Genomic DNA, 21,912 nt, shown 5'->3' with positions numbered 1-21,912 from the left:
GCAACGCATCTTGAAAGCAGCAGTTACTGCTAAAGCCATATCATCACTTTTACTTTGATTTATTATTTATTTTTTTCACTCGCAGTAATTCCCAGTCACAAAACAGCACAAAAGAGCATATGTCTATTCAAGAATAGCTCGCTGGTAATGGCAATTTGTGTAGTGAATGCCACACAAAAGAATGATTTGATTATCAAACTGTCCAGCTGCCTTTGATGCCCCAGCCCAAATCAGGAAATTTTTAAACTAGGTAAAAAGGGGTGATCTTTAGCATAAACCCAAAAGAAATTTTAAACTCATAACCCTGGGTCCACAGTAATAGTGTTAAAGAAATAAAAATTAAACAAGTTATTTTCACACCTGGACAAAGGTGACAGGAAAGTTGAGGGGCTTTTAGAAGCTCTTCCTGTCCTCATAATTTAAAACCATGAACAGTTCTGTACAAAACAAATTTTAAAGGACAGAGATTTTTGTTCAAATATAAGAATGTAAATCAACACTGATAGTAACTTCTAAGCAAAGTAAAAATAGTTTGTTCACAAAAGGATGAAAGAAAATCTATCAAAAGCTAAGAAATCATAAACATTATCCTCATCACCTGCATGTGTTGAAACAAATGCAAAACCCAACAGTGGCCAGAGTACAGAATCAAAGCCAGGACTTGTAGTTCCAGGCTCAGTTCTGCCAGTTATTTTGGGCAAAACCACTTTGGATTCTCAGCTTATTTACGGTAGATTGTTTGTAAAAAAGCAATATGCATACCAATCTTAAGCAGCACACTGCTGCTCCTATGCAGTCAAAATCCATGGACTAAAACTACTCTTGGAACAAACGTAAGCATTCCATGAAGGTTGCAATGCCTATATTCTCTGCCCTGGGAGAGCTTAGTCAACCCGTTTGACTAGAATGGAAACTAATCTAACACATCAAAAGGACCTCTGTATTTTCTGTTGTATTCAAAAGAATTTGCTTAGGATTTCTATGGTGTAAGTAAAATAGTAGTTCAGTGTTTTTGATCAGGCAATAGTACATATATAAAACAAATCTTAACCTATGTTTCCACAGGACAGCTAAGCTATACTGATATATATATATACTCTTTCTACTCCCTGTACTGATACTCATTCCTGCCAGACAGAATGAACGTAGGAAGCAGCAAAAGAATTTCCCACTTATAAAAGAGGATTTAAGGGCTGACAGCTTAAAAAAGACCTCAAAAGAAAATAACAAAACCAGTTCTGGACTGATAAAATCATTATTCAAAAGCTTTCTGTGTGACAGCTTAAATGAGCATTGAGGTGTAGATTATAATAACCAAAAGAAAAAGAGTTCATTTGAGCAAAGGACACTAAGTTCTTTCAATAGCATAATGGCATTTATAAAACCCCAAACACTCCCCTCTCAGATTATGTATGAAACAGACATAACGCATATCAAAATAATAATTACATTCTATAGTTTGTGATAACACAAGGTAGATTTGGGACTTGTGATATGTGATTATATGCAATTTCCTGAATTTAGGCATTATCTTTACATTATTTTCACGTTACTGAGTGACACTGGAATTATCCAGTGGAATTATCATGTCTAGAATTTTTTCTCTGTTTCCTGTCACTGGATACTCCCAATTCTGAAAGTGATAACTGTAGCTCAGTAAAAAAAATGTGAACCAACACTTAGATTGCAATCGTACTGTGAGGTGCAGGTTCCCAAAGAGCTTCTCTATGACACTGTATTATTTAGATTGCTTGTTTATGGAAAAGCAAAGCATGCTTTGGGCTGATCGCTCATCAGTCATCCTTTACACCACAAAAGCTTAAAAAAGAAAGCAAGTGTATTCTAGAAAAGCAAAGGGTCTATTTATTGATTGTGATATTGGAAAAACATTTACAAACCAAAAAGAGTAAACAGCAGAATATGAATATAACCAAGGCTGCTCTTTTCTGGCAGGATTTTTCTGCATGTCTCGTGGCTATGGAAACAGAAGGGGCAAACTAAATAGTACTCTATTTTTTAATAGAAATTCAGTTCACTTTAGAAGTAAAACGGATTTCTGTCTCCAATCTATATCCTCGATTATTGCTTTGGATGCTTTTGGTAAGAAGAGGAAGGAAGAGAGGTGAGGAAGAGGTTGCTGCTGAATGCAAGGAATAGTTTCCTCCTCAGCTCCTCGAAGAAGCACTGTGTTATGGGTTGTCTGCTTGATTTCTGTGAGAAAAATACTGCAATACCCGTGAAGTTACCGATCAATCTTTTTGCATTCCAAAGGAGATCACAGCACTTCCTCCCTCATATTGTGTAAGGTTGTCCCTAGAAGTCCCCAAAACTTACATATCATCCAGGAATAGTGACACTGCTACTTTAAAGGTTTACCCTCCACCTAGGAGCTGTTCATACAGACATTCAATGACCACCTATTGCAGATCATGAATGAGTACCACTTACTGTAGGCAACACGCTGCCCCCCTCCAAGACAATGTAAACCAAGTTGTGCCTATGAACATAATCTGTGAGCCAGTCCTGCATTCAGAGCTATGTTGGGCCCACACAGAAACCTGGTAAATCAAAAAAGACTTCAAAGAAGTCCCACATGATCAATCTACACAGACTAACCTCCAGGAGTGAGGCTTATTTATATATCACTTGCATGTAACACCGCATCGCACCATGCATATATAAAGTTATTTATCACAGCATGCCTATACTCAAACAAATGTTAAGCGTCTATGAATATGTTTTCAAGTCTCACCAAGTGCTGCATGGAAAACATCAGTCAAAAAATTCAATAAATGGCTTTCCCATTTTGTCTAAACTACAAAATTACACCCACATGTATCATACACACAAATGTGGGGGAAGGTTATAAAAGCATAAAGTAAGAACAGCAAAGCTTCCTTTTTTTTAATAAGTTTTGATTATCAGTGCAGTAGAAAAAAAGACAACAAAATACCAAATAAAGCTGCTTCTGCAACCTGAAAACTTCAGCAACAAAAATCAAAACAATTTGCCAACTCTGTTACCTTCAGAAAGCCAACAAACAAGACGGGATTAAAAACTGATGGGTATTTTAAAATATTATAAAGTGCGATTAGCAAAGTAGTTCATAATACTCTTTATCTATTATTATTTCACCATGAAAAGTAAAAGAAAGGCCAATTCTCTTATAATTCAGCACTACCAAATCATAGACAGGTGCACTAAACCAGCAGAGGGCAATAGAATTCTAGAATTTTATAAAATTGGGATATAATTCTGGATGGAGCTTTATTTATTATATACATTTTCTGTCAAAAATGACTTCTAACTGCTCATGATTCCTCAAGATCATGCATTATTCACTATATTCTACTTACATACAGAATATCTCAGAGATTTTGATATGGATTTATCAAGACATACAAATAAATGATAACAGATATATGCAAAATTAAATAATGCACCCCAACAAACTTCTTTCTCCAAAGAGATAATAAAAAAATTTACAATGTTCTGTCATACAAGGAACAGATTAAGGAAATTAAAATCCTCTAGAATGAAGAATGTTCAGAACCCGTAAAAAAAAAAGAGAAAGACATTTTCATACCAGAATTCACAATTCTACCAAAGGTTAAGTTACAAGAAGTGGATAAGAAATATGCTCATTTTTCCCCCGCCTATAGTCCATCAAAATATTTTTGTTAAAAAATCTAATTTCATTAGAGAAACTACCATGACTCTATTCACTAAGATTTAATCACACTAGCTAAGTTACAGACTTGACCGATTTTTCAGCTGCAGTGTTGAACCCACCTGAAGACTTCAAAATTGTGACACAGCTACTTTGAAAATCTTCCAAGATGTCACTGTATTTGTGTGGCATTAGGTGGCTCAGCAGTGACCTCTGCGACTGCACTGGAGTGGTGGTATTGGCTCTACCCATTAAAATGACCTCCAAGCAACAAAGTCGTTATCCAGGTCTATGCTCAGAATAAAACAAACCCTGTAAATCTCACAAGTTTATGTTTTTATTTATATTTAGGTAGTGGTACTTACAATTATTGATGATATCCTATGACATTTAGAACCTAGCTAACAGAGTATCTAAGTAATCCCAAAAAGGATATTAAAGTAATTCTTTTTAAGGTCTTCTGTCACTTCATTCTAATATTTCTTTCTTTACTATTTTCCTTCTCCTTTGGCAGCTTTCTCTGTCTTCATTGGTAAAATTCTCTCTGAAGTTCTCTCAATATTCAGCGTTATCCGAAGAAACTGTTTGTTGTGGTTTGAGCTAAATTAGAGTTAGTTTTGTGTCTAACTCTGTTGCTGTAACTTCATTCTCTGAAAGCTAACTGCATGCTTTTGAGACAGCGTTTTGAGACTTCTTCCAAAGTGATAACACAGGGCATTGGTATGCAAAAAGGCCAATGCTTATACTTAACCAAGGCCATCGTCAAAGGCCGCACCTGCGAGGAGGGTTGAACAGGGCAGGTGACCCTAAACTGACCACGAGGATATTCCATTCCATATATGTTATTCTCTGTATAAACTTGAGAGATCATGAGGGTCTTGCTCTCTTCTGCGATGGCTGACGTCCAGTGAGACCTTGTCTGTCTGGTTGCTCCTGATCCCAGATCCGTGTGTTCCTGAATCCAGTTCCTGAGTCCAGCTTCCTCCTAGCTGTGGATCTATTCCCTCGTGCCTGCTCTACAGCATTTGTGGTGACATATTGCCATTGAGGGGTGAGGGCACAATCTCATATATTTGTATATATTCTATTACTTTATTATTATTATTATTATTTATTTCATTAAAGCTGTCCTCTTAGTTTCCAACTGATAAGTCTTTCTTCTCTCATTTCCCTCTCCCCTTTCCCTGTGGGGCTGGGGGGGAAAGCGATTTTGGGAGCTCAACTGCATGGTTTTAGCTGCTGAGATTCAGCCAGGTGAGGCTAAACTGTGACACTATTAAAACAATAGTCTTCAAGTAGTCCTCAAAAACAGGATGATCAAAATAGTCAGAAAGATGTAAGTGTACAATACAGAATATATATTGCAAATGAATAAAAAGAATTGTAAGAGTACTAGATCTCATCTTGGCAATACAAACTATATATACTACATGGTCCAGAAGGTGAAAGAGAGAAGATGAGCAAAAACGCAAGAGCAATACCATGAAGAATTCTGGAAGTAAAGACAAGAAGCTTGAACTTATTGCACTCTGAGGCAAGCCATCTGACAGAGTAAACAAAGATCAGGTCTGACAATCAGGCAAAGAAAATGATTGTGCAGGTGCTGGATGCAAATGCATCACAGAGCAGGACACCGCAAGGAGCTCTTTTGCCAAATTATAAGCTCCAGATATGGCATAAGCAGTGCATGAGGAAGAGGACAGCTACTAAATCTGCCTAGTAAATTCTTATCGGCAGGAGTGTTTTCAACTATTGGCAAAGAGCTGATGTGGTATTCACAAGTTCAGAAAGCCAGCGATGAATCAGAGGAAGCAAAGAAGAGGATCCTGACAAGAATTTCAGCTGTAGGAACTATTATGAAGGATAAAGAAGCAATAAGTGGATAAAATGCAGAGATGTGGATGAAAACAGCAGCATATACAAACTTCACTTATGGCCTTGAATCACTGGGAGAATAATAATGTGTATCAGTGAAGGGAAAACCATAAGACACAAAAGCATTTGTGACACCTCAATTATCTGGCCACACCCCATTTAAATTGGTTATGAGATATCTAGAATGGCAACATAAAAATTCACCTAAAAGCAGGCAATATACACAAATATATCAGCAACGTATCTCCCTCACCACTAATGAGCACTTGTTATCTTCTGGGGAAATACAATAATGCTGCCCCAATAACAATACCTCAATGAAACTGAATACAATAAAAGAATTGTATTTTAATGCAGAAACCTAAGCTCCATCCTACTGAAGTAAGGAGGTAGCAATCAGGAGGTCAAGGTGAACTTAGAGATATAGAAAATGCCTGGGTCTCTGTTACTTCAGACTTACATTCCTTCAGTTTAAGGTCAGAATCTTTGCCAGAAATTTTAATTAAACCACCAGAAATTCTGGTGGAAATTCTAAATGAAGCCCTATCTCTGTAACTGCTCCTAGCAATAATAACAATGTAGAGAGATGGGCTAGAACCAAATTAAGATTGTTACAGTCAAACCATTGCTAGAAAATGAGTTCAAGTAGAATCAGGAATAGTTACGAATTATGTAATCCAATGCTTCTGGGAATACAATGGAAAAGTTTCTGTTTATTCTAGGAGGTTGTGGATCAGTTCCTCAGTTACCGAACCAAACGTTTACTACAACATCTATATCTTTACTTCTTATTTTATTTGGGCGCAGGGGAGGGTTGTCTTTTTTTCTTCCTGACCAAGTACTTCCTCCCACAAACCACTAAGGAAAGAAAACGCAGATTGCAAAGTTCTTTTCAATGTTTCTCATGATGTTATCACTCTGGGAAAGCAAGCCTCTTCAACAGAGCAAAGTTACTGCAGTAATTCGTTTCCAAAATTCCTTGTAAAGACACACGTTAAAAAAAATCCTGTAGTCTCTCCTCTCTAGTTTGTCGCTAATGTGCTAAACCATTGTATTATAACTTTCATGTTTTATTTATTCCAGGTTTTTTTTTCACCTGAAAGTAGTTTTAGAAGTGAGATATACTCTACCTCTGCAAAGACGTGAAATCTGTTCCACAGATATGTATTATGTATCCATTTCAAACCAAGGTACACTAATTAAAATCTCAAGGATCGAAGATGACATTTCGGCATTTGTGTTTGCAAATGATAGTGCAAAACCACTCAATCATAGCTAACAAGAATCCTCAGGTTCCTGGTTTAACTTTAAAAGTATGTTGCTTTTGCAAAAATAATTCACTAAACTGTAATCTTTATATGACAGGGAATTACAACGGATGTAATAAAAACCCTTGACTGGGAGAGCATTTGGAAATATTGAGAGAACTTTGACCATCACCTTATTATTTTCTTCCATGATTCCACTCATATTGATAAGCATCTGCCAAGTGCACTTATCCTCTCTCCAAATTCAATAAAATACTGCTTTTATGTCATGCTTATAAAAACTTCAGCCACAGTTAACCTACTGGTGGACAGAATCATCAACAGTGATGATGACTAATACTGCTCCACAGCTTCCTTGCAGTGTCTCAAACTGCCTGGCTTCAAGTATTATTACTTATTTCAAGCTCCTGCTGTAAGCTCTTGAGGAGCTTTCTTCCCTCCTGCATGATACTGCTGTTCATTTGGGAAGAATTATATATAAACTAGGAACTGCTTAATGTCTGCCTACGCATACCTACTGTTGTGGTTCAGCTTCTTCCGTACTATCCACTGTGCAATACAGGAATGTTTTTGCGATTTTTTCAAGAGGCAACCTAATGTGTTTCTACATTTAAGGGATTACCATTCTGACAATGGATAAATAAGTACAGTATTAAAAATTATGTCGTTTAATTCAATTTCAGTCACAAAACAAGATAGTATCAGAATTGGCAGAATAGATATACAAGAAAAAAATAAATGGAAGCTGACAAAACATCTTGCCAAGACAATAAAGGAAGTCTTTCAGGATGGGTGTTTCCTAAATTAATGCCAGTAATTCAAATGTGGTAATTTTAAAGTAGAAGTGCTGTCATCCCAAGTACATCAGACCAAGAGAGAAACATTTAGAAAGAATTATAGCAACAAGATTCAAGAATGAAAATATTTCGGTATAGAAAGCACCTAACAGTAAGCATTTCTAACTTTACAGAAGGCTAATAGCACAGTGACATTTATGAGAATTACTTAGGCCAATTGCAGTTGTGCAGAAATAAAAGTTGAGAATGAAAACTTACGTTAAACCCCAGCAATTTTACTTCTCAAAATTATATTGTACCATCCACTGACTCCATGCAATTCCCTGTTATTTACACAAACTCTAAAACAACAATGAAGACTAATATATCATTATTTGTTATAAAGTAACAAAGATAATATAAGTACAAAATTTCCCAGTGTTTGTCACAGTACAGTTGGACTAACATACCACTTATTTCAGTAAATACAAACTGTAAACTTTGCCTGATAAAGACATAAAAATGAAATCAACTCTTCAGGCATCATCATAGATCTCCACATCAGCCTTTCATTCAGTAGCTTCTCTGTGACTGCACAGTTGATCCTCTTTTGCAAGCACTTTTCAAACTATGATGCTTCTGTTACATAATCAACCTTGGAATGGGTCTCTCTTGGAAAAGCACTGGATGATAACAGCTAAAATATGATAGAACTATTCTGAATTTCTCTAGTACTGCCTTTCAGCTTTTCAGAGAAAACCCTTATTCTTATAATTGGGAATCCTCTCACACCTAACAACCTCTAATATATCCAATTGGACGTAATACATCCAATGTGTGAAACATTTTATTGCATTTGGGTTATTTTTGCTGAAACTAGATCAGCACTACTCAAGCATCCATCAAGCCACTGAAGAGCAAGTGACTCAGAAATCTAAATAAAATACTTGTGATTCTGAAAAATAATACTGCTTTGGCCACTGCAATTTAAAGAAATTCTCATCAATAAAATATAGAAATCTATCCATAATTTCTACACACAACAAACTCTATTTTCAGGATAAGTGTATTTTATTATGCCTCTTCCTCTATTCAAACACAGGTGATCAGAACTGTCACTTCTGAGTGCCAAATAACAAAAATTTGTGCATTACTATCAACTATATATTGTGGTAGAATATCCTGGGAAAAGTATGAGAACACTGACGGTTATGTGCAGCTTAAGCATAAAACACTAATCATAATATTTTGAAAATAATGCCCTGAAAGGCAGAAAATTCTATTTTAATCTGCATATTCAGGTTCTGCAGCGGCTGAGGGATGAAAGAAGGAACATTTGATCACTGTGAAATATCACCTTAGCTGAAAAGGGAAGGTAGACGGAGAAGTCTAGACCCTGACTATGACCTGGCATGGAATAGCAGTGAGGAAGAGAGCTCTTGCTCCCTCTGCCTGCTGTTCAGCAAACAGGCTGAAACTGGTGCCTGCGACGGATCTTGCTGCACATTAAACCTCCAAGGAACGAAGCGTAGCATACACCACATCTTGCCACCTTGGCAAAGAGACATAACTGAAACAGTATCCAAATCCTGTGAATTTGACAATGCTGATTATATGATCATCATTATACGATTTATCAACTCATCATTAACTTGATGAGTTAATAAAATTAATACATGACTAAAATATGTTCTTTTAATTATGTCCTTTCTTCCCACGTGTAAAAAAATGACCTCTTTTCTGCAGCACCAGGGAATGCTACATTTCAATTTTATATCTAGAAAAAATGGCTGCAGACCAAACAAGTGTGGGACATTTGTACCGAAAACCATGGAAAAATTCTTTATCTACATGTATAAATACATTTTATTTATATTATTGTTTCAATTTTAAACAAAATTCCAACAGTATTACTAACGATAAACTAAAACCTTTTTCTAACTGAGAAGCAACGGATATGTTTGTTTTCGTGACATGAACAGTACACACCGAAGTCCATTGTCACCGATGAGTCACATTTTGCTAACAGCTCAAGTCCATTGAGCTGTTAAAATTTTGAAAAAGCATTGTGATTATTTTTTCTAGAAAAATTCAAATATTTCTCCAGGCCACAAATATGCGAATACTAGTGACTTCCTGTCTATGAATTTAATCCCACCAGCTATGAGTTAGAGTGCAATCAAATCCTGCCCGATCAAGTTTCACAGCAGATCACTCACCAGACTTCAGCACTTGGAATTCTAAAATTTCACCAGACATCCCAAGAGCTGATAGCACGCTGCACACAGGGTGATGTTTCTTGTTATTTTAATTAGATATATGTAGAAATACCCTAGACTAATCTTTAAGTAACTCAAGACATCAGGAGATAGACAAGACCTGTTAGATCATGCAAGCTTGTTCCTTTCTACACTATTTTTTACTGCCTTCCCAAGAATATTTTAAAATAGCTCAAGGCCAGAGCACTGACTACATCATGAGAAGACCATTCCAGAATCTTACCAACATCAATTCTAAGACTATGTCTCTCTTACTACTAATTTTCTTGGTTTCATCTGCTGGACTCACATGAAAACACACATTTTTCATTATTTATGCACCTCAAACACTAAGTGTGCACTAAGTGTGGCCATGTACAGTAAAGCTATTTGGAATGAACAGGTAATTGTTTTATTAGTGTTCTGCTTTGTCTTAGGTAAAAAAAATGAAACTTAACATTTCATATACACAGTCGTCCTTTCAGGAAGGAACTGTGATGCTGCGTAACTTTCATTCGAAGCAACAGGAATTACATTAACAATAAAATGTTGCAAAATGAAATCCCATCACAATTTCCCATCAAAACGCTATAGCAAACACAGATGGAAAATTTATATTTGACTGATATAACTCTACATTTCTAGATTTACTAGAGACTTTCTCACTGATAACTCGATTCGGAATAATATTCGAACAGAAACAGCAACGCACACACAAATGAAAACCTGTGTCACTCTTAGACTCAGAATTCTTGTCTATTTCTGGCTACCAAGAACACTGTGCAGTTTCAAAAGGGCTAAGTGAAATAATATTTAATTGCTGGCATTAAACATGATATTCTGATAACAGAAACATAAATAAAAACAAGTACATACTGCCAAGCATTACTTCAACATTTTTCAGAAAGCATAAACACACACTTATAGCAGAAATAAGATAGTTCAGCACTTTGAAGCAATAATATTGGAAACCTGTGCTCTGCCTACAGAAAAATGATATGCAGCTTGAAGTGCATGCATGTGTGCACGTGCTGTGTGTGCAAACCACCCTGTATATGGTAATTAAATAAAATCGACAAGCAACTCAGTGGAAAAGGCCATGACACAGTTTGATAGTGCACACATACCAGTTTTCCTGAAGGTATTTGAGTAAAAAACAAATAATCCCCCAAATGACCTTAATTTTAGTTTGTACATTCCTCTGGACTTATCAGAGACAGAAAAGCAATATGCTGTTTTAAGCAACAAACCTTTAATCATCTAAGATTTCAGTAAAGGGAAACCCCATGAAAAGAGAACTTATAAAATGTAAATAAATTAGAAAGCAGGAAGCTCAAGGGAGAAAAGTAAAGCAGCAGGATTTGATATTATTTCTCCCCAGAACAGGGGAAGATGAACGTTACTTAACTCCAGAGCAGGAATCCCTCTGAAGGGTTATACAGATGTTAATGTGGTGGAAAAAAAGGGACATTATTTAAGGATACTCATACAGAACATTATTCCTACACAGGTTTGTGCCAGGTAGAACATCCTCATTCTAGTCTAGGACACAATTTCCAAAACCTCTAGAGAAGCCGAAAAATGCTCCAAAAAAGTTTTATTTTTGCTCAAATTCCAACGGAACCTTAAACCATTAACCTTAATTTTAACTGATTGCTGCAAACTTTGTCTACTGATCTCGTGTTCTGAACAACACATCAGTTTGTGTTTAGTATGAACATTTTTGTATCAAAATAAGTACTTTTGCCAAAGAACTGTATCTAATGGGACATACCAAAGGGGGCCATCAATGAACCTGAGAATTAGGTCTGGGAAAAACAAAATTCTTTTTCTATTATGCATTAACAGCTGGCCTTTGCAAGTTAACAGTCAGGTTACTTTAATTTTAATTCAGGTCTGGAACATTAAAAAAACCATCAAGATTCTTACATCCGGGGACTCACAGTTTCCTGAGTGCACAGCTTTAGAGTTAAACAGTAAGCATAGGAGTAGGTTTTTGCACAAAAGATTTCAGAGACTATTTTGTGAGAGGAATGGTTTGAGATCTAGATAATCCTACCAAAAATACAAGTGTATAGAAAAATTACTTAAAGAAATTGTATATCCAATACAGCTTTTTGGTCTCCTTTATTGTGAAATTAAAACTTACTTAAGCTTATTTCAACAGTTATGATATTCCACGCAATAAGAAGCATTTTTTTACTGCTTCCCCCTGCACTTCATCAAACTTTACCAAATGAGGAATGTAACCAAACTGCTATAACTTGCCCAAAATACTCTCTATAGCTCTCAAGGTAAAGAGCTATGCGGCCTTTCTTGGCCATTTCTAGTGGAACAAAAAATCAGAAAATAAAACTAAGGTCAATCTTTCTTCATAATATAAGATTCATGTAGTAGCTTATTGTTGCAAAAACCTTAGTTTCTATTCAGCTAAAACAGGAATCTCTTTGCATTTTCTCTATGACTACTCATAAATGCCTCATTCACCATCTGAAGAATGGAAGGTTATATTTTTCTTAGTTTCTATCACATTATTAATGTCTATCTAGATTGTTGCAGTAACTACTATTTTGCAGTATCATGACACACCAATTGCCCATGATTAAATGCTTATTTCCCAAACTGTGTTGTATACCAATATGCACCATACAAAAAGATTATTTAATATTGCAAGCAAGTCTTTTTATGTCCTCAGATACGTGCATATGAAAAAGTGACACTTGAGCTAACCAGCACTGGCAAAAATGCTACTGTATGTTCTATGGACATTCTACTTTTGAAATAATTGCCTGCAGACTTTGCATTATTTACATTTTCAGATTTATTATCATATTTTATCACTATTAAACACTATGCGAAAAAAGAAAAGAAAACCAACATAAAGAATAGAAAACAAATACACAATGAAAACAAGTCATTCATAATACTCTCCAAAATTAACAACTACAGAGATTAAAAACCTAACATGTATTTTTTGGCCAATACTTAACAAGCCAAATTAAACAAAAAAAGTACTCCAATAAACAGTTTTTACACAATAACATCAGAAATTATTATTTTCAGTAATTTCTGTATCTACTTATAATTCAGTAATAATTCTCTAATTCAGCATATAAGCTTAAGTTCTGGATAAATCTATCATAATTATTATCACCCAATATCAATAAGTGTAATCCTGAGGCATGTCCATAACAGTCCATTAAAGACTTCCACGACATTGATCAATTTTAGAAAGAACCTTCCTACCCACCATGTATCTCCTGTCATCGCTTTCTTCATTTTAACTATGTATGTAATGTCAAAAAAACACAATATAGGAGTGGTTTTCAATTAAATCTTACCCTATAAAAAGCAGTAGTCAGGGGTAGCAATGCTGCAGCGATGTTGTACTCTTCTGAAGATGAACAATCCTTGAAGAAAAACAGACAAAGAAAATAAGCGAAACTGTTTTCAATGTTATGCATTATAGTCTTCTGCCTTATGGAGTCCCTCTGATATCCTTCCTATACATAATGTAACTTTTAATCACTTGATATCATGTAAGAATAACATACATTCATGTGTGTGCATGTGTATGTACATATACATGTCTTCCCTCCATTTATACTAGATAGATATTGCTATGATTTTTCCCATTTAAGGAATTTATTAGGAGCTTTCTCACTCCTGTGCCTGAAATATTATTTCATCACCATAGCTTATGTATAAAAAGGAAAGTATTCTTCACTTAGGAAACAATACAAAGGTAGCTTGCTTCCATTTGGGTCAACAGCAAATCTGACTAAAATGGAAGTGATGTGATGACCAAAGAATGTACTTTCAAAGAGTTTACACAAAGAAATTGACATTTATTTAAAATGAAATAATCACCTCCACAGCCTCTACAAAAGTTTGGCACAAGGTTAACTTGAAAAGAAGATGAAAACCCATTCTCTTCAGTCTCAGGATGCCTCATTCAACAGTCAAGTGTGTCATTCATGTCTATCTAGGCTTCTAGGCTGAAAAGGCTATGCCAAAGTAAATCAACTGGTAATTGCACTGATGAAAATAGTGATTTTATTACAGAACTCTTTTAAAAGAAACCAGAATTGGAATGCAACTTAATATTTTTTAAAAAAAGCTACTTGAATTTTTGAGACTTTTTTTAAAAAAAAGAACAAAAAATAGTCAACAAGAGTTAAAAAAGATACTTTTTAAAATAAAACAAAGTGACTACAGTTTGGGGTTTTTTTGCCAAAACTGAAAAACACAATGACACATACAGTTCTACCTAGACAAATGTATCACCATCTTACCCCTGAATGATGAATGACCAAACATTTCCATCTGAACAAGCCATTTCAATATTTTTAACATTCATCTTACAACAGGCACCCTTCAATTCAAAGCACACACCTATTAACTGTCTATAACATCCGACCAAAATCCAAAATTTAAATATCTCAAGTGTTCCTCTGCCAGACTTCTCATTTACATCTTCATCTCATCATATCAGAGTTCTCTAAAACACAGCACCTAGCAAAAGCTTGGCACCAGCCAACTGTGATAGCAGAAACAGAAAATCTGCACTACAAGAACAATCATGTTAAGGATCATTAGGATGTCTTTTGTATTCATGTCACTCTACTTTCTTAAATGGTTGCTGAGTGATTATGGACTGCAGGTTTAAAACAAAAGACGAAAAAACTCATCACATGACCCTTTTGCTTCTTTTTATTTTAAAAGTCTGTTTCATCTTTTGTAATTTTCCAATAATAAATCCTCCATCTTCTACTACTTTAATCAAGCTTATCTAAAGAGAATACTCTCGTCCACGCAGAGTTAAATACAGTAGCATTTAGTAAACTACTTACATATGTATTTTGAAAAGGTGTACAAGAAGTTCATAGATGCGAAGCTTTATTTCTGCAGTTACTGAAGGATTTAACATATGTAAATATACATGAATGCATGTATGGTAACTGTGCATGGAAAAGAGAAGGTGTGCAAGTGCTCACACTTCATAACACACGCCAATCTGGTAGAAGAAAACAGTAAGAAAAGTGAACATTGAGACACTGAACACATGTTTTAACGATGCCTTTCAGTATTGCGACGTATATAGAAAAACAAAACTGGTTTGTAAGATGTCAGAACAGTAAGACTAAACTACATAGTCTCAGCTGGTTTTCATTTTCAGTTTCTGCATTATTTCCTATTGTTATCCACATCCTTAACCCCCATTTGGAATTTAGTATATATATTTGTCCTTTAATATAAAGATATGAAAAATATCATTATTTTTTCACTTAATCAGAAGACTTTCCATTTAAAATGAGACTTTACAACTGTTAGGAATGCTCCATAGTTTTCAAAGAAATGTATATCTTATTTCTGTACGTGCTTATTTATAACTAGGTATAAAATGATCCATCTTCATTGTTTCAAGTTTTCTACCTAATCCCTTAGCTCAAATTATTTGTAAGAGTTCTGGCTTTTACCCAAAATACACTAAAAATACCTTTATAAAAACTGAACAATGTATCTTTACCTAGAGAGCATTCAATACTCCAAGAGCTAACATATGTCTTAAAGATATATATCATCACCACATAAACAACACAGTATATTATTTTTCCATTCCTTCTTGCAAGTATGAAATTCTCCACATATTCTATGTCAGCATTAAAATCTCCTGGACTTGTACTATAGAGGTATTATCTACGTATTCTTTCCCTTCTCTGGCATGTGACAAGAAATGTAAAAATGATCTCTTAGGAATAAGCTATGATACTGCTGTTTTAAGAATAGTGAAGTTAATTAAATAATTATCTGCTTTGTAGCTGCACAATGGAATGCCATAGTTAAGAGTTGTTGCACTAAAATCTTAGCTTCCCAATTTTACAAGCAAACCAAAGTACTGGAAATGTCTTACACGTATTGTATGCAAATAATTTAGACCAATTTACCATTTGTGAAAAATCTCTCTTACTACTGCTACAGAAGTACAGAAATCAAATACACAAAATAGTTAAAGCTGTTCCCTTAATTTGCACAAAATGAAGCTGAAATTTCATGTCCTAATAAATTTAATAAAAACAAATGTCTCACAACAGTGAAATATGGACTTGCACCACGCCACGTTCAGGTACTGCTTTGAATCTGTGCCTAACTGAACAAAGACCTGGTACTTTATTCTGGCCATACCGATCACATATCCAGACAGTTGCTGAACTATGTAGCAGACTGGAAATGCTACATAATTCACATACAATTAAAACAGTTTTGCCAAATTAAATTGATATGTGAATAACAAAATAAGTATTTTTTTCTTTATATTACTTACTTTGATAATACATGCAGTTCACTTTATGTTCTGCTCAGTTTACATATGCCACAAAACTTCTGTGGTTAGATATTGTCATTACAAAGTAGAATTGATAGCTAGAAGTTACACATTTTGATGGATGGATGCATGGGACTGCTGGTATCTGATGAGGCACCGATGGCTTTGGAATCTGGTAGGTGGCTTAGGCTTCCAGGACTGGAGAGGAGAGGCAACTCTTCTCCTCATTCCTGACTTCAGAACAAGTACTGACCTGAATATCTGTTTTGAAAACATGGTGGTGTATGTCATCATCAAGTTGAGATGCCCTTCACAATATGATCCTAGTGATGAACAGCTAAGAAAAGCCACCCCAGGTAAAGGCTCCTCCTTGATCTGCTGCTGAAGGTGCAGGCCCAGATTCAATAAAGCCCTTAAGCACTCTCTGATGTCCCACTGACTACAAAAGCGAGCTGAAGCCAGGGATGCACAGTGGCAGTTAAACACAAGCTTACATGCCTTCCTAAACAGGCTGCAGTAAGCGACAACTGATACTTAGGGATTTCTGCTTTCTCTCGGGCACATGATAAAAATCTGAGAGAGATGTTAAATATTTAATAATACTTGGAGTGCAATTTTATTTTTAAATAGTCTCTCTTATTAATTGATAGCTGATACAGTATGTTTCATGTGTTAAAACCACATTCTGCTTTTGGCAGTAAACTTTTCAAGCAGACACCACGTTTTTAATAATCTACAGAAATCTGAGAATGCTGAAAACCTGGGACCCACTTTTGTTTTACATTCAGCAGCACTATAAATAAATGGAACTACCCGCAGGCCTGACTATCGCATGAAATTAATCTAACATGCAGTCAATGCACTCAAACTAAAAAGCTAAACATGGCAGCTCTTGATCCATGCTTTTTTTGGCAGTACAGTATGATGCATGTGTGCTCTATTAAACATACTGCTAATACTAGCCTCAGTGCTGCACCATCCCTCTTGAGAAATAGCGAGTGCTGTCAATTTTCATGAAGACCATGAGCATTCATCACCATACAGGACTAAGCTCTTAACGAATCAAGAGAAATACACCAGACTCTTTAGAGTAATTTGTGTTTTGTAACCATAAACTATGTGCGGTGCATTGGCTGCAAATTATAGGTAAAATATTCATTGCAAATTCAACAGATTATTTCAGTGGTACCAGGATATTTAATCCTTACAGTTGCAGATATATTACATGGGCAGAGTTTTACTGAATCATAGAACTTTTATTGTTGATGCCTTTTATATTTTGGAAACATAAACTGTCAAACAAGACTATTCTTTTTGTGTAAACGAGTAAGGGAATTCAGCAGTACAGTTTAGAAAAAATGCTTTGTTTGTTTAAAAGGAACAGAGATTCACCATGTAACACTACAACATAATTCAAAGCTAGAGTTAAATTTTGATGAGCTGATTAAAAAAACCCCTTAACTTTCATTATATAAGCTGAATAAAATTTTGCATCCATATAAAAATACAATGTTGAGGCAATCGAACTATTAAAAATTATAATTTGTATCAAAGAAATCCTATTCCATGTTAATCGATGTTATGACCAATGTCCTTTATGTTCAATCTCTGCAGAGTCAAAAATCCAAGTAAACAAACCGACAACTTAAAAATCTACTTATTAGATCTAATATAATTATATGCTGCCTTGAAAGGTAAAACAACATAGTTGTATTTGGAATTTCCAATGTAACTTTTAGAAGTATTTCAAACTACTAGTTTTAACTCCACAGACAAAGCCATCATCTGGAGCAACAGAGAAGATGACATATTTTGCTGGAATAAATGCCAATATGACACTAATTACTTAAATTGCTTGTTACTAACAGCGTATCATTAACTTCAACAGAAATTTTGGAACCTTTATATGGAGCTCATAAGCTCATAAGGTTTTTTCAGTGAAAATTAATGTAGTTACTTTCTTTCTAACATTCATATACAGTTCTGCCTAGTGAGGTTAACATCACTGCTGCCTGCTGCTCTGCTTCATAATGGGATACAAGTTTTCTATTTTTCATGTCGCCAAAAGTGAAATCAAACCTTATTAAGACAGGTACAATTTTGTTAAACGCAAGTCTTCTGGGACTTGAGAAACAGGGTGGAAGAAAGACACACATAATAGGCCCGGATAAGTGACCACCTGTGAATTTACCTATCGGCAGAACTGCAAGAACACAATCAAAACTTGAAACATACTGCTTTATGTAATTTTCATTACTTTTAAAACTTCTCACATATATATAGTCTTTAAAACTTAACTCACAAAACCATGTCTTCCTTCATAAATGACCCTACAGCATTTTATATGTTACTCATCAACACAAGCTTTTAATTTAACTACTGTTCTACTTAAACACTGTTGTAGCAATTGTCAGTAAAGAAAACCAAAACATATACTCTTGCTGTCTATTGTTTCCAGGTTTAGTATTGACCAGAATCACACTTTAGGCTTTTAAGGAGCAATTTCTCAGATTGCTGCCCAGTTACTACCCAACAGCTGTAATTCAACACGAAGTCCATATCAGACAGACTTCACCTGTGCTCTGAATTATGCCAGATGTAAGACTTGTTTCATCCTCTATTACATTACAGTGAGACTGCCTTATGCTCATACGAGTGTCAACCCAGAAGACAAAGGAACTGCACCCAGCCCAGAAGAATCTTCACCAATTTGTTTTGACTTTGCGGTCTTTCTGCCTGAACAGAAGCCTTCATAATGACAGTTTTGTTAAGGAACCTATCGTGTCAGCAACAGAATGAAAGATGCTATAGGCCTGCCATTCCAGGTAACAGCAGATCCAGTTCAATTTTAGAAGGATTTTGCTTCCCGAAGAGCTTCATACTTGTCTTTACCTGTCCCTAAATTCTCATGGGTTTATCTGTCCTTGTAACATAGTGGTATAAGGGACAGAATTTATCTGATGCAATTTAGATGGAACTGCACAGGCACATAAAGATAATTGATTTTTAAGTGTCCTTTTGCTTTACTCCGCACATTCACAAATTAATAAATGCAGCACATTTTCTCCATGCAGCTCCATTGTACTTCTGATCTCGCAGAAGCCAAAAGAAGCAACAACGTTTTACTCAAAGAAGAGCTGTTGAGTTCCCCCCTCCCTTCTTTCTCAATAAATATATTTCCATCTAGGGCTGAGATTAGTCATTTCCCTCCTTTTCATAATGAATTATGTTTAGGAAATCAGGAACCCCAATTTTTATGTGCATAAATTACACATTCTTTGCTGTATTTTTACTGTACCCCAAAAGCGTAAAAACATCTAACTTTTTTTGCAAGATACTGATAAACACAAGAATGCCATCCCTTGCGTCTGAGCACATCTGAGTTTCTTTAGCAGAAATGCCATGCATGTTTCTGAACACTGTCATGAGGCCCATGGCAATAAAGTTCAACATACTCAGGCTGTAATCTTCTCCCAAGGAAATGGTTGGGATGCCAAGATGCCTTTTGACTTTTATTTCACAGCAGGGCTTCATTCACAGTGACTCTGTCCAAACCTTAAACTACACCAGCTGTGATACAAGGTCCTGCACAGTAATTTGTAAAAAGTATTTGACAAACAACATTCAAATGATAGAATACATTGTAATTCATGACAAAACAGTGATCAATATCCATTAACTACTCAGTTGGAAAGGGGTTATTAATTCATAATATATCTACAGACTGCAGAGTACTCCTAAAGCTCTGGTACACCAAAGCACTTATGCAGTACAAATACAGGATACTTTGAAAACCACTTTACAGACAGTCCGGGTAATTGAATTAAGGAACAACAGAAAAATGCTTAAAATATTAGAAGAACTATTACAATAGATGCAATATTCCACTACAGTCCAGTCTATGAGCGAATCCATTCAGAAGTAAACAGCACACTTTCTCATGCATTCTAACATTCATTTGGTGCACAGCAGCATCTCTTCTCCTTATAAGCAAAATATTATAAGAAAAGTAACAAACTTCCAAATACATAAGAATACATTCATCTTGCTTAACTTCACTGTTGTATAATTTTCATGTGATTTTCTAATCTCATATACTTTTAATAAAAATGCATCAGATCATCAATGCATACCCCATAAAATTTTTACAACTTAACAAGAATTAACACCTTTTAAAAAAATATTAGATTTCCATAGCTATGTAACGTGTTTCACTGAAAAAATCCACTTCTTTTGTATTTTTTAGAAAATACTGATTGGATAGAAGTGCAATTTTACATCTACATCCTGAAACGCAAAGAGTTGACGCTCAGCTCAAATAAATTACCAGAAGATTCTGGGTCTGTAGTTCACTATGGAGAAATCGAACAAACAATGGCTAATGAAATGTAACTTGGAAGTAGGGCTCACTGAAAACTTTCCACTGAATAGCAACTGACAGCAAAATATTTTTTTTATTTATGCTAAGACACTGACACTGTCTTAGAAAAGAGAACTTCTAAACCCCAAAGTTTTCCCCTTGTGAGAGTTAGTGTCTTATAGGTACCTTGTCAATTACAGCTGATTTTCTGGGGAAACAGAAATAAAACCTTGGGCAACATCTCAAAGATGGCAAGGAACTGGTTCAGGGGATCTATAGGCTAGACTCTAGTGAGAAGTCCTCACAGAAGGCGTTTCCAGACACATGAAGAACAAGAAAGTTATTGAGAACAGAAAGCACGTAGGGAAAATGGATCAACCTCTGCAATGAAATAACAAGCTCTGTAGCTGAGGAAAGAGCTGCATGTCTCATTTACCTTGGCTTTAACAGGGCTTTTGACACAGGCTCCTTTGGTATAATTGTAGGCGAGCTGGGGAGGTACAGTCTAAATGAAAGAGCAGAAAACTGCACTGTCAGACTCAAAAGTGATGAATGGGTCCAGGTTTAACAGGCAGGTTTATGAATCATGTTTTCAGGGGCTGATACCGTGGGCAAATGCCTTGTCACGTTTTCCTCAACAACTTGGAAAATGGCATGAAATGCATCATCAGCATATTTCTGGATGACACCAGATTTGAGGGAGTGGTAGCTACGCTGGAGGGCAGGACTAAGTTTTATCACAGCCTGTAAAAAGCAGCCTGACAAGAACCTCCTGAACTTCCACAAAGACAAATGCTAAGTTCTGCTCAAGGGACAGGGGTAACTCCATGTAAAAGCATAAGCTATATAGGAACAGCATCTGGAACCATGTGCTGTTATACATAACAAACCAAGACTGTGCCCTAAAATTCAGAACAAAAGTGGAAAATGAGCTATCCTGCTTTGTTGCTGTTTGCAGATACCAGCAAACTCTGTACAGCAAAGAGAGCCCTGATACTATTGCAGTTAAATTGAATGGGCGGGCAGCATGAGAGGAAATGAAATTGAAATACTACGGAAATACTATGAAGTACCTTGATGGTATACTTCATACCATCAAGGCAAAAAAAAAAACCCAGAAGAACAGCAAAAGGCAGAAGCAGTGAACAGATCTAGAGCAGTGATATTAAGTTTCTCAAAGAAATGCACAAGGTAAAGAGTCAATAATTGGAAACAATGCATAAGACTGATGGGAGACAGAAGGGGGAAGAATATCTTGCACCAAGTCAAAAATGTTAAAAACTTTAGTTTGACTAAGACGCTCATAGGAGGGGCAAAAGAACAAAACAATGGATCTCATCCAAGAGACAGAAAATATCAAGAGAACGCAGAATTGAAAGA

At 35.6% G+C, this 21,912-nt stretch overlaps 1 protein-coding gene across 6 annotated transcripts in view; it reads right to left on the bottom strand.

Annotated features, from left to right (window-relative positions):
• The window catches only part of SBF2 (SET binding factor 2), a 259,658-nt gene that overhangs the window by 57,115 nt on the left and 180,631 nt on the right, over positions 1-21,912 (bottom strand). For all 6 annotated transcript variants that reach the window (XM_054067549.1, XM_054067552.1, XM_054067555.1 and 3 more), the window contains one exon: positions 13,189-13,257. In XM_054067549.1, the coding sequence (XP_053923524.1) occupies positions 13,189-13,257 (69 nt within the window). The remainder of the gene's footprint in view (positions 1-13,188; positions 13,258-21,912) is intronic.

Source organism: Cuculus canorus, chromosome 5 (assembly GCF_017976375.1).
Source record: "Cuculus canorus isolate bCucCan1 chromosome 5, bCucCan1.pri, whole genome shotgun sequence".
Taxonomy (NCBI): Eukaryota; Metazoa; Chordata; class Aves; order Cuculiformes; family Cuculidae; genus Cuculus; species Cuculus canorus.
The sequence above is the reverse complement of the archived record's forward strand: the minus strand, read 5'-3'. Positions and strand labels throughout refer to the sequence as shown.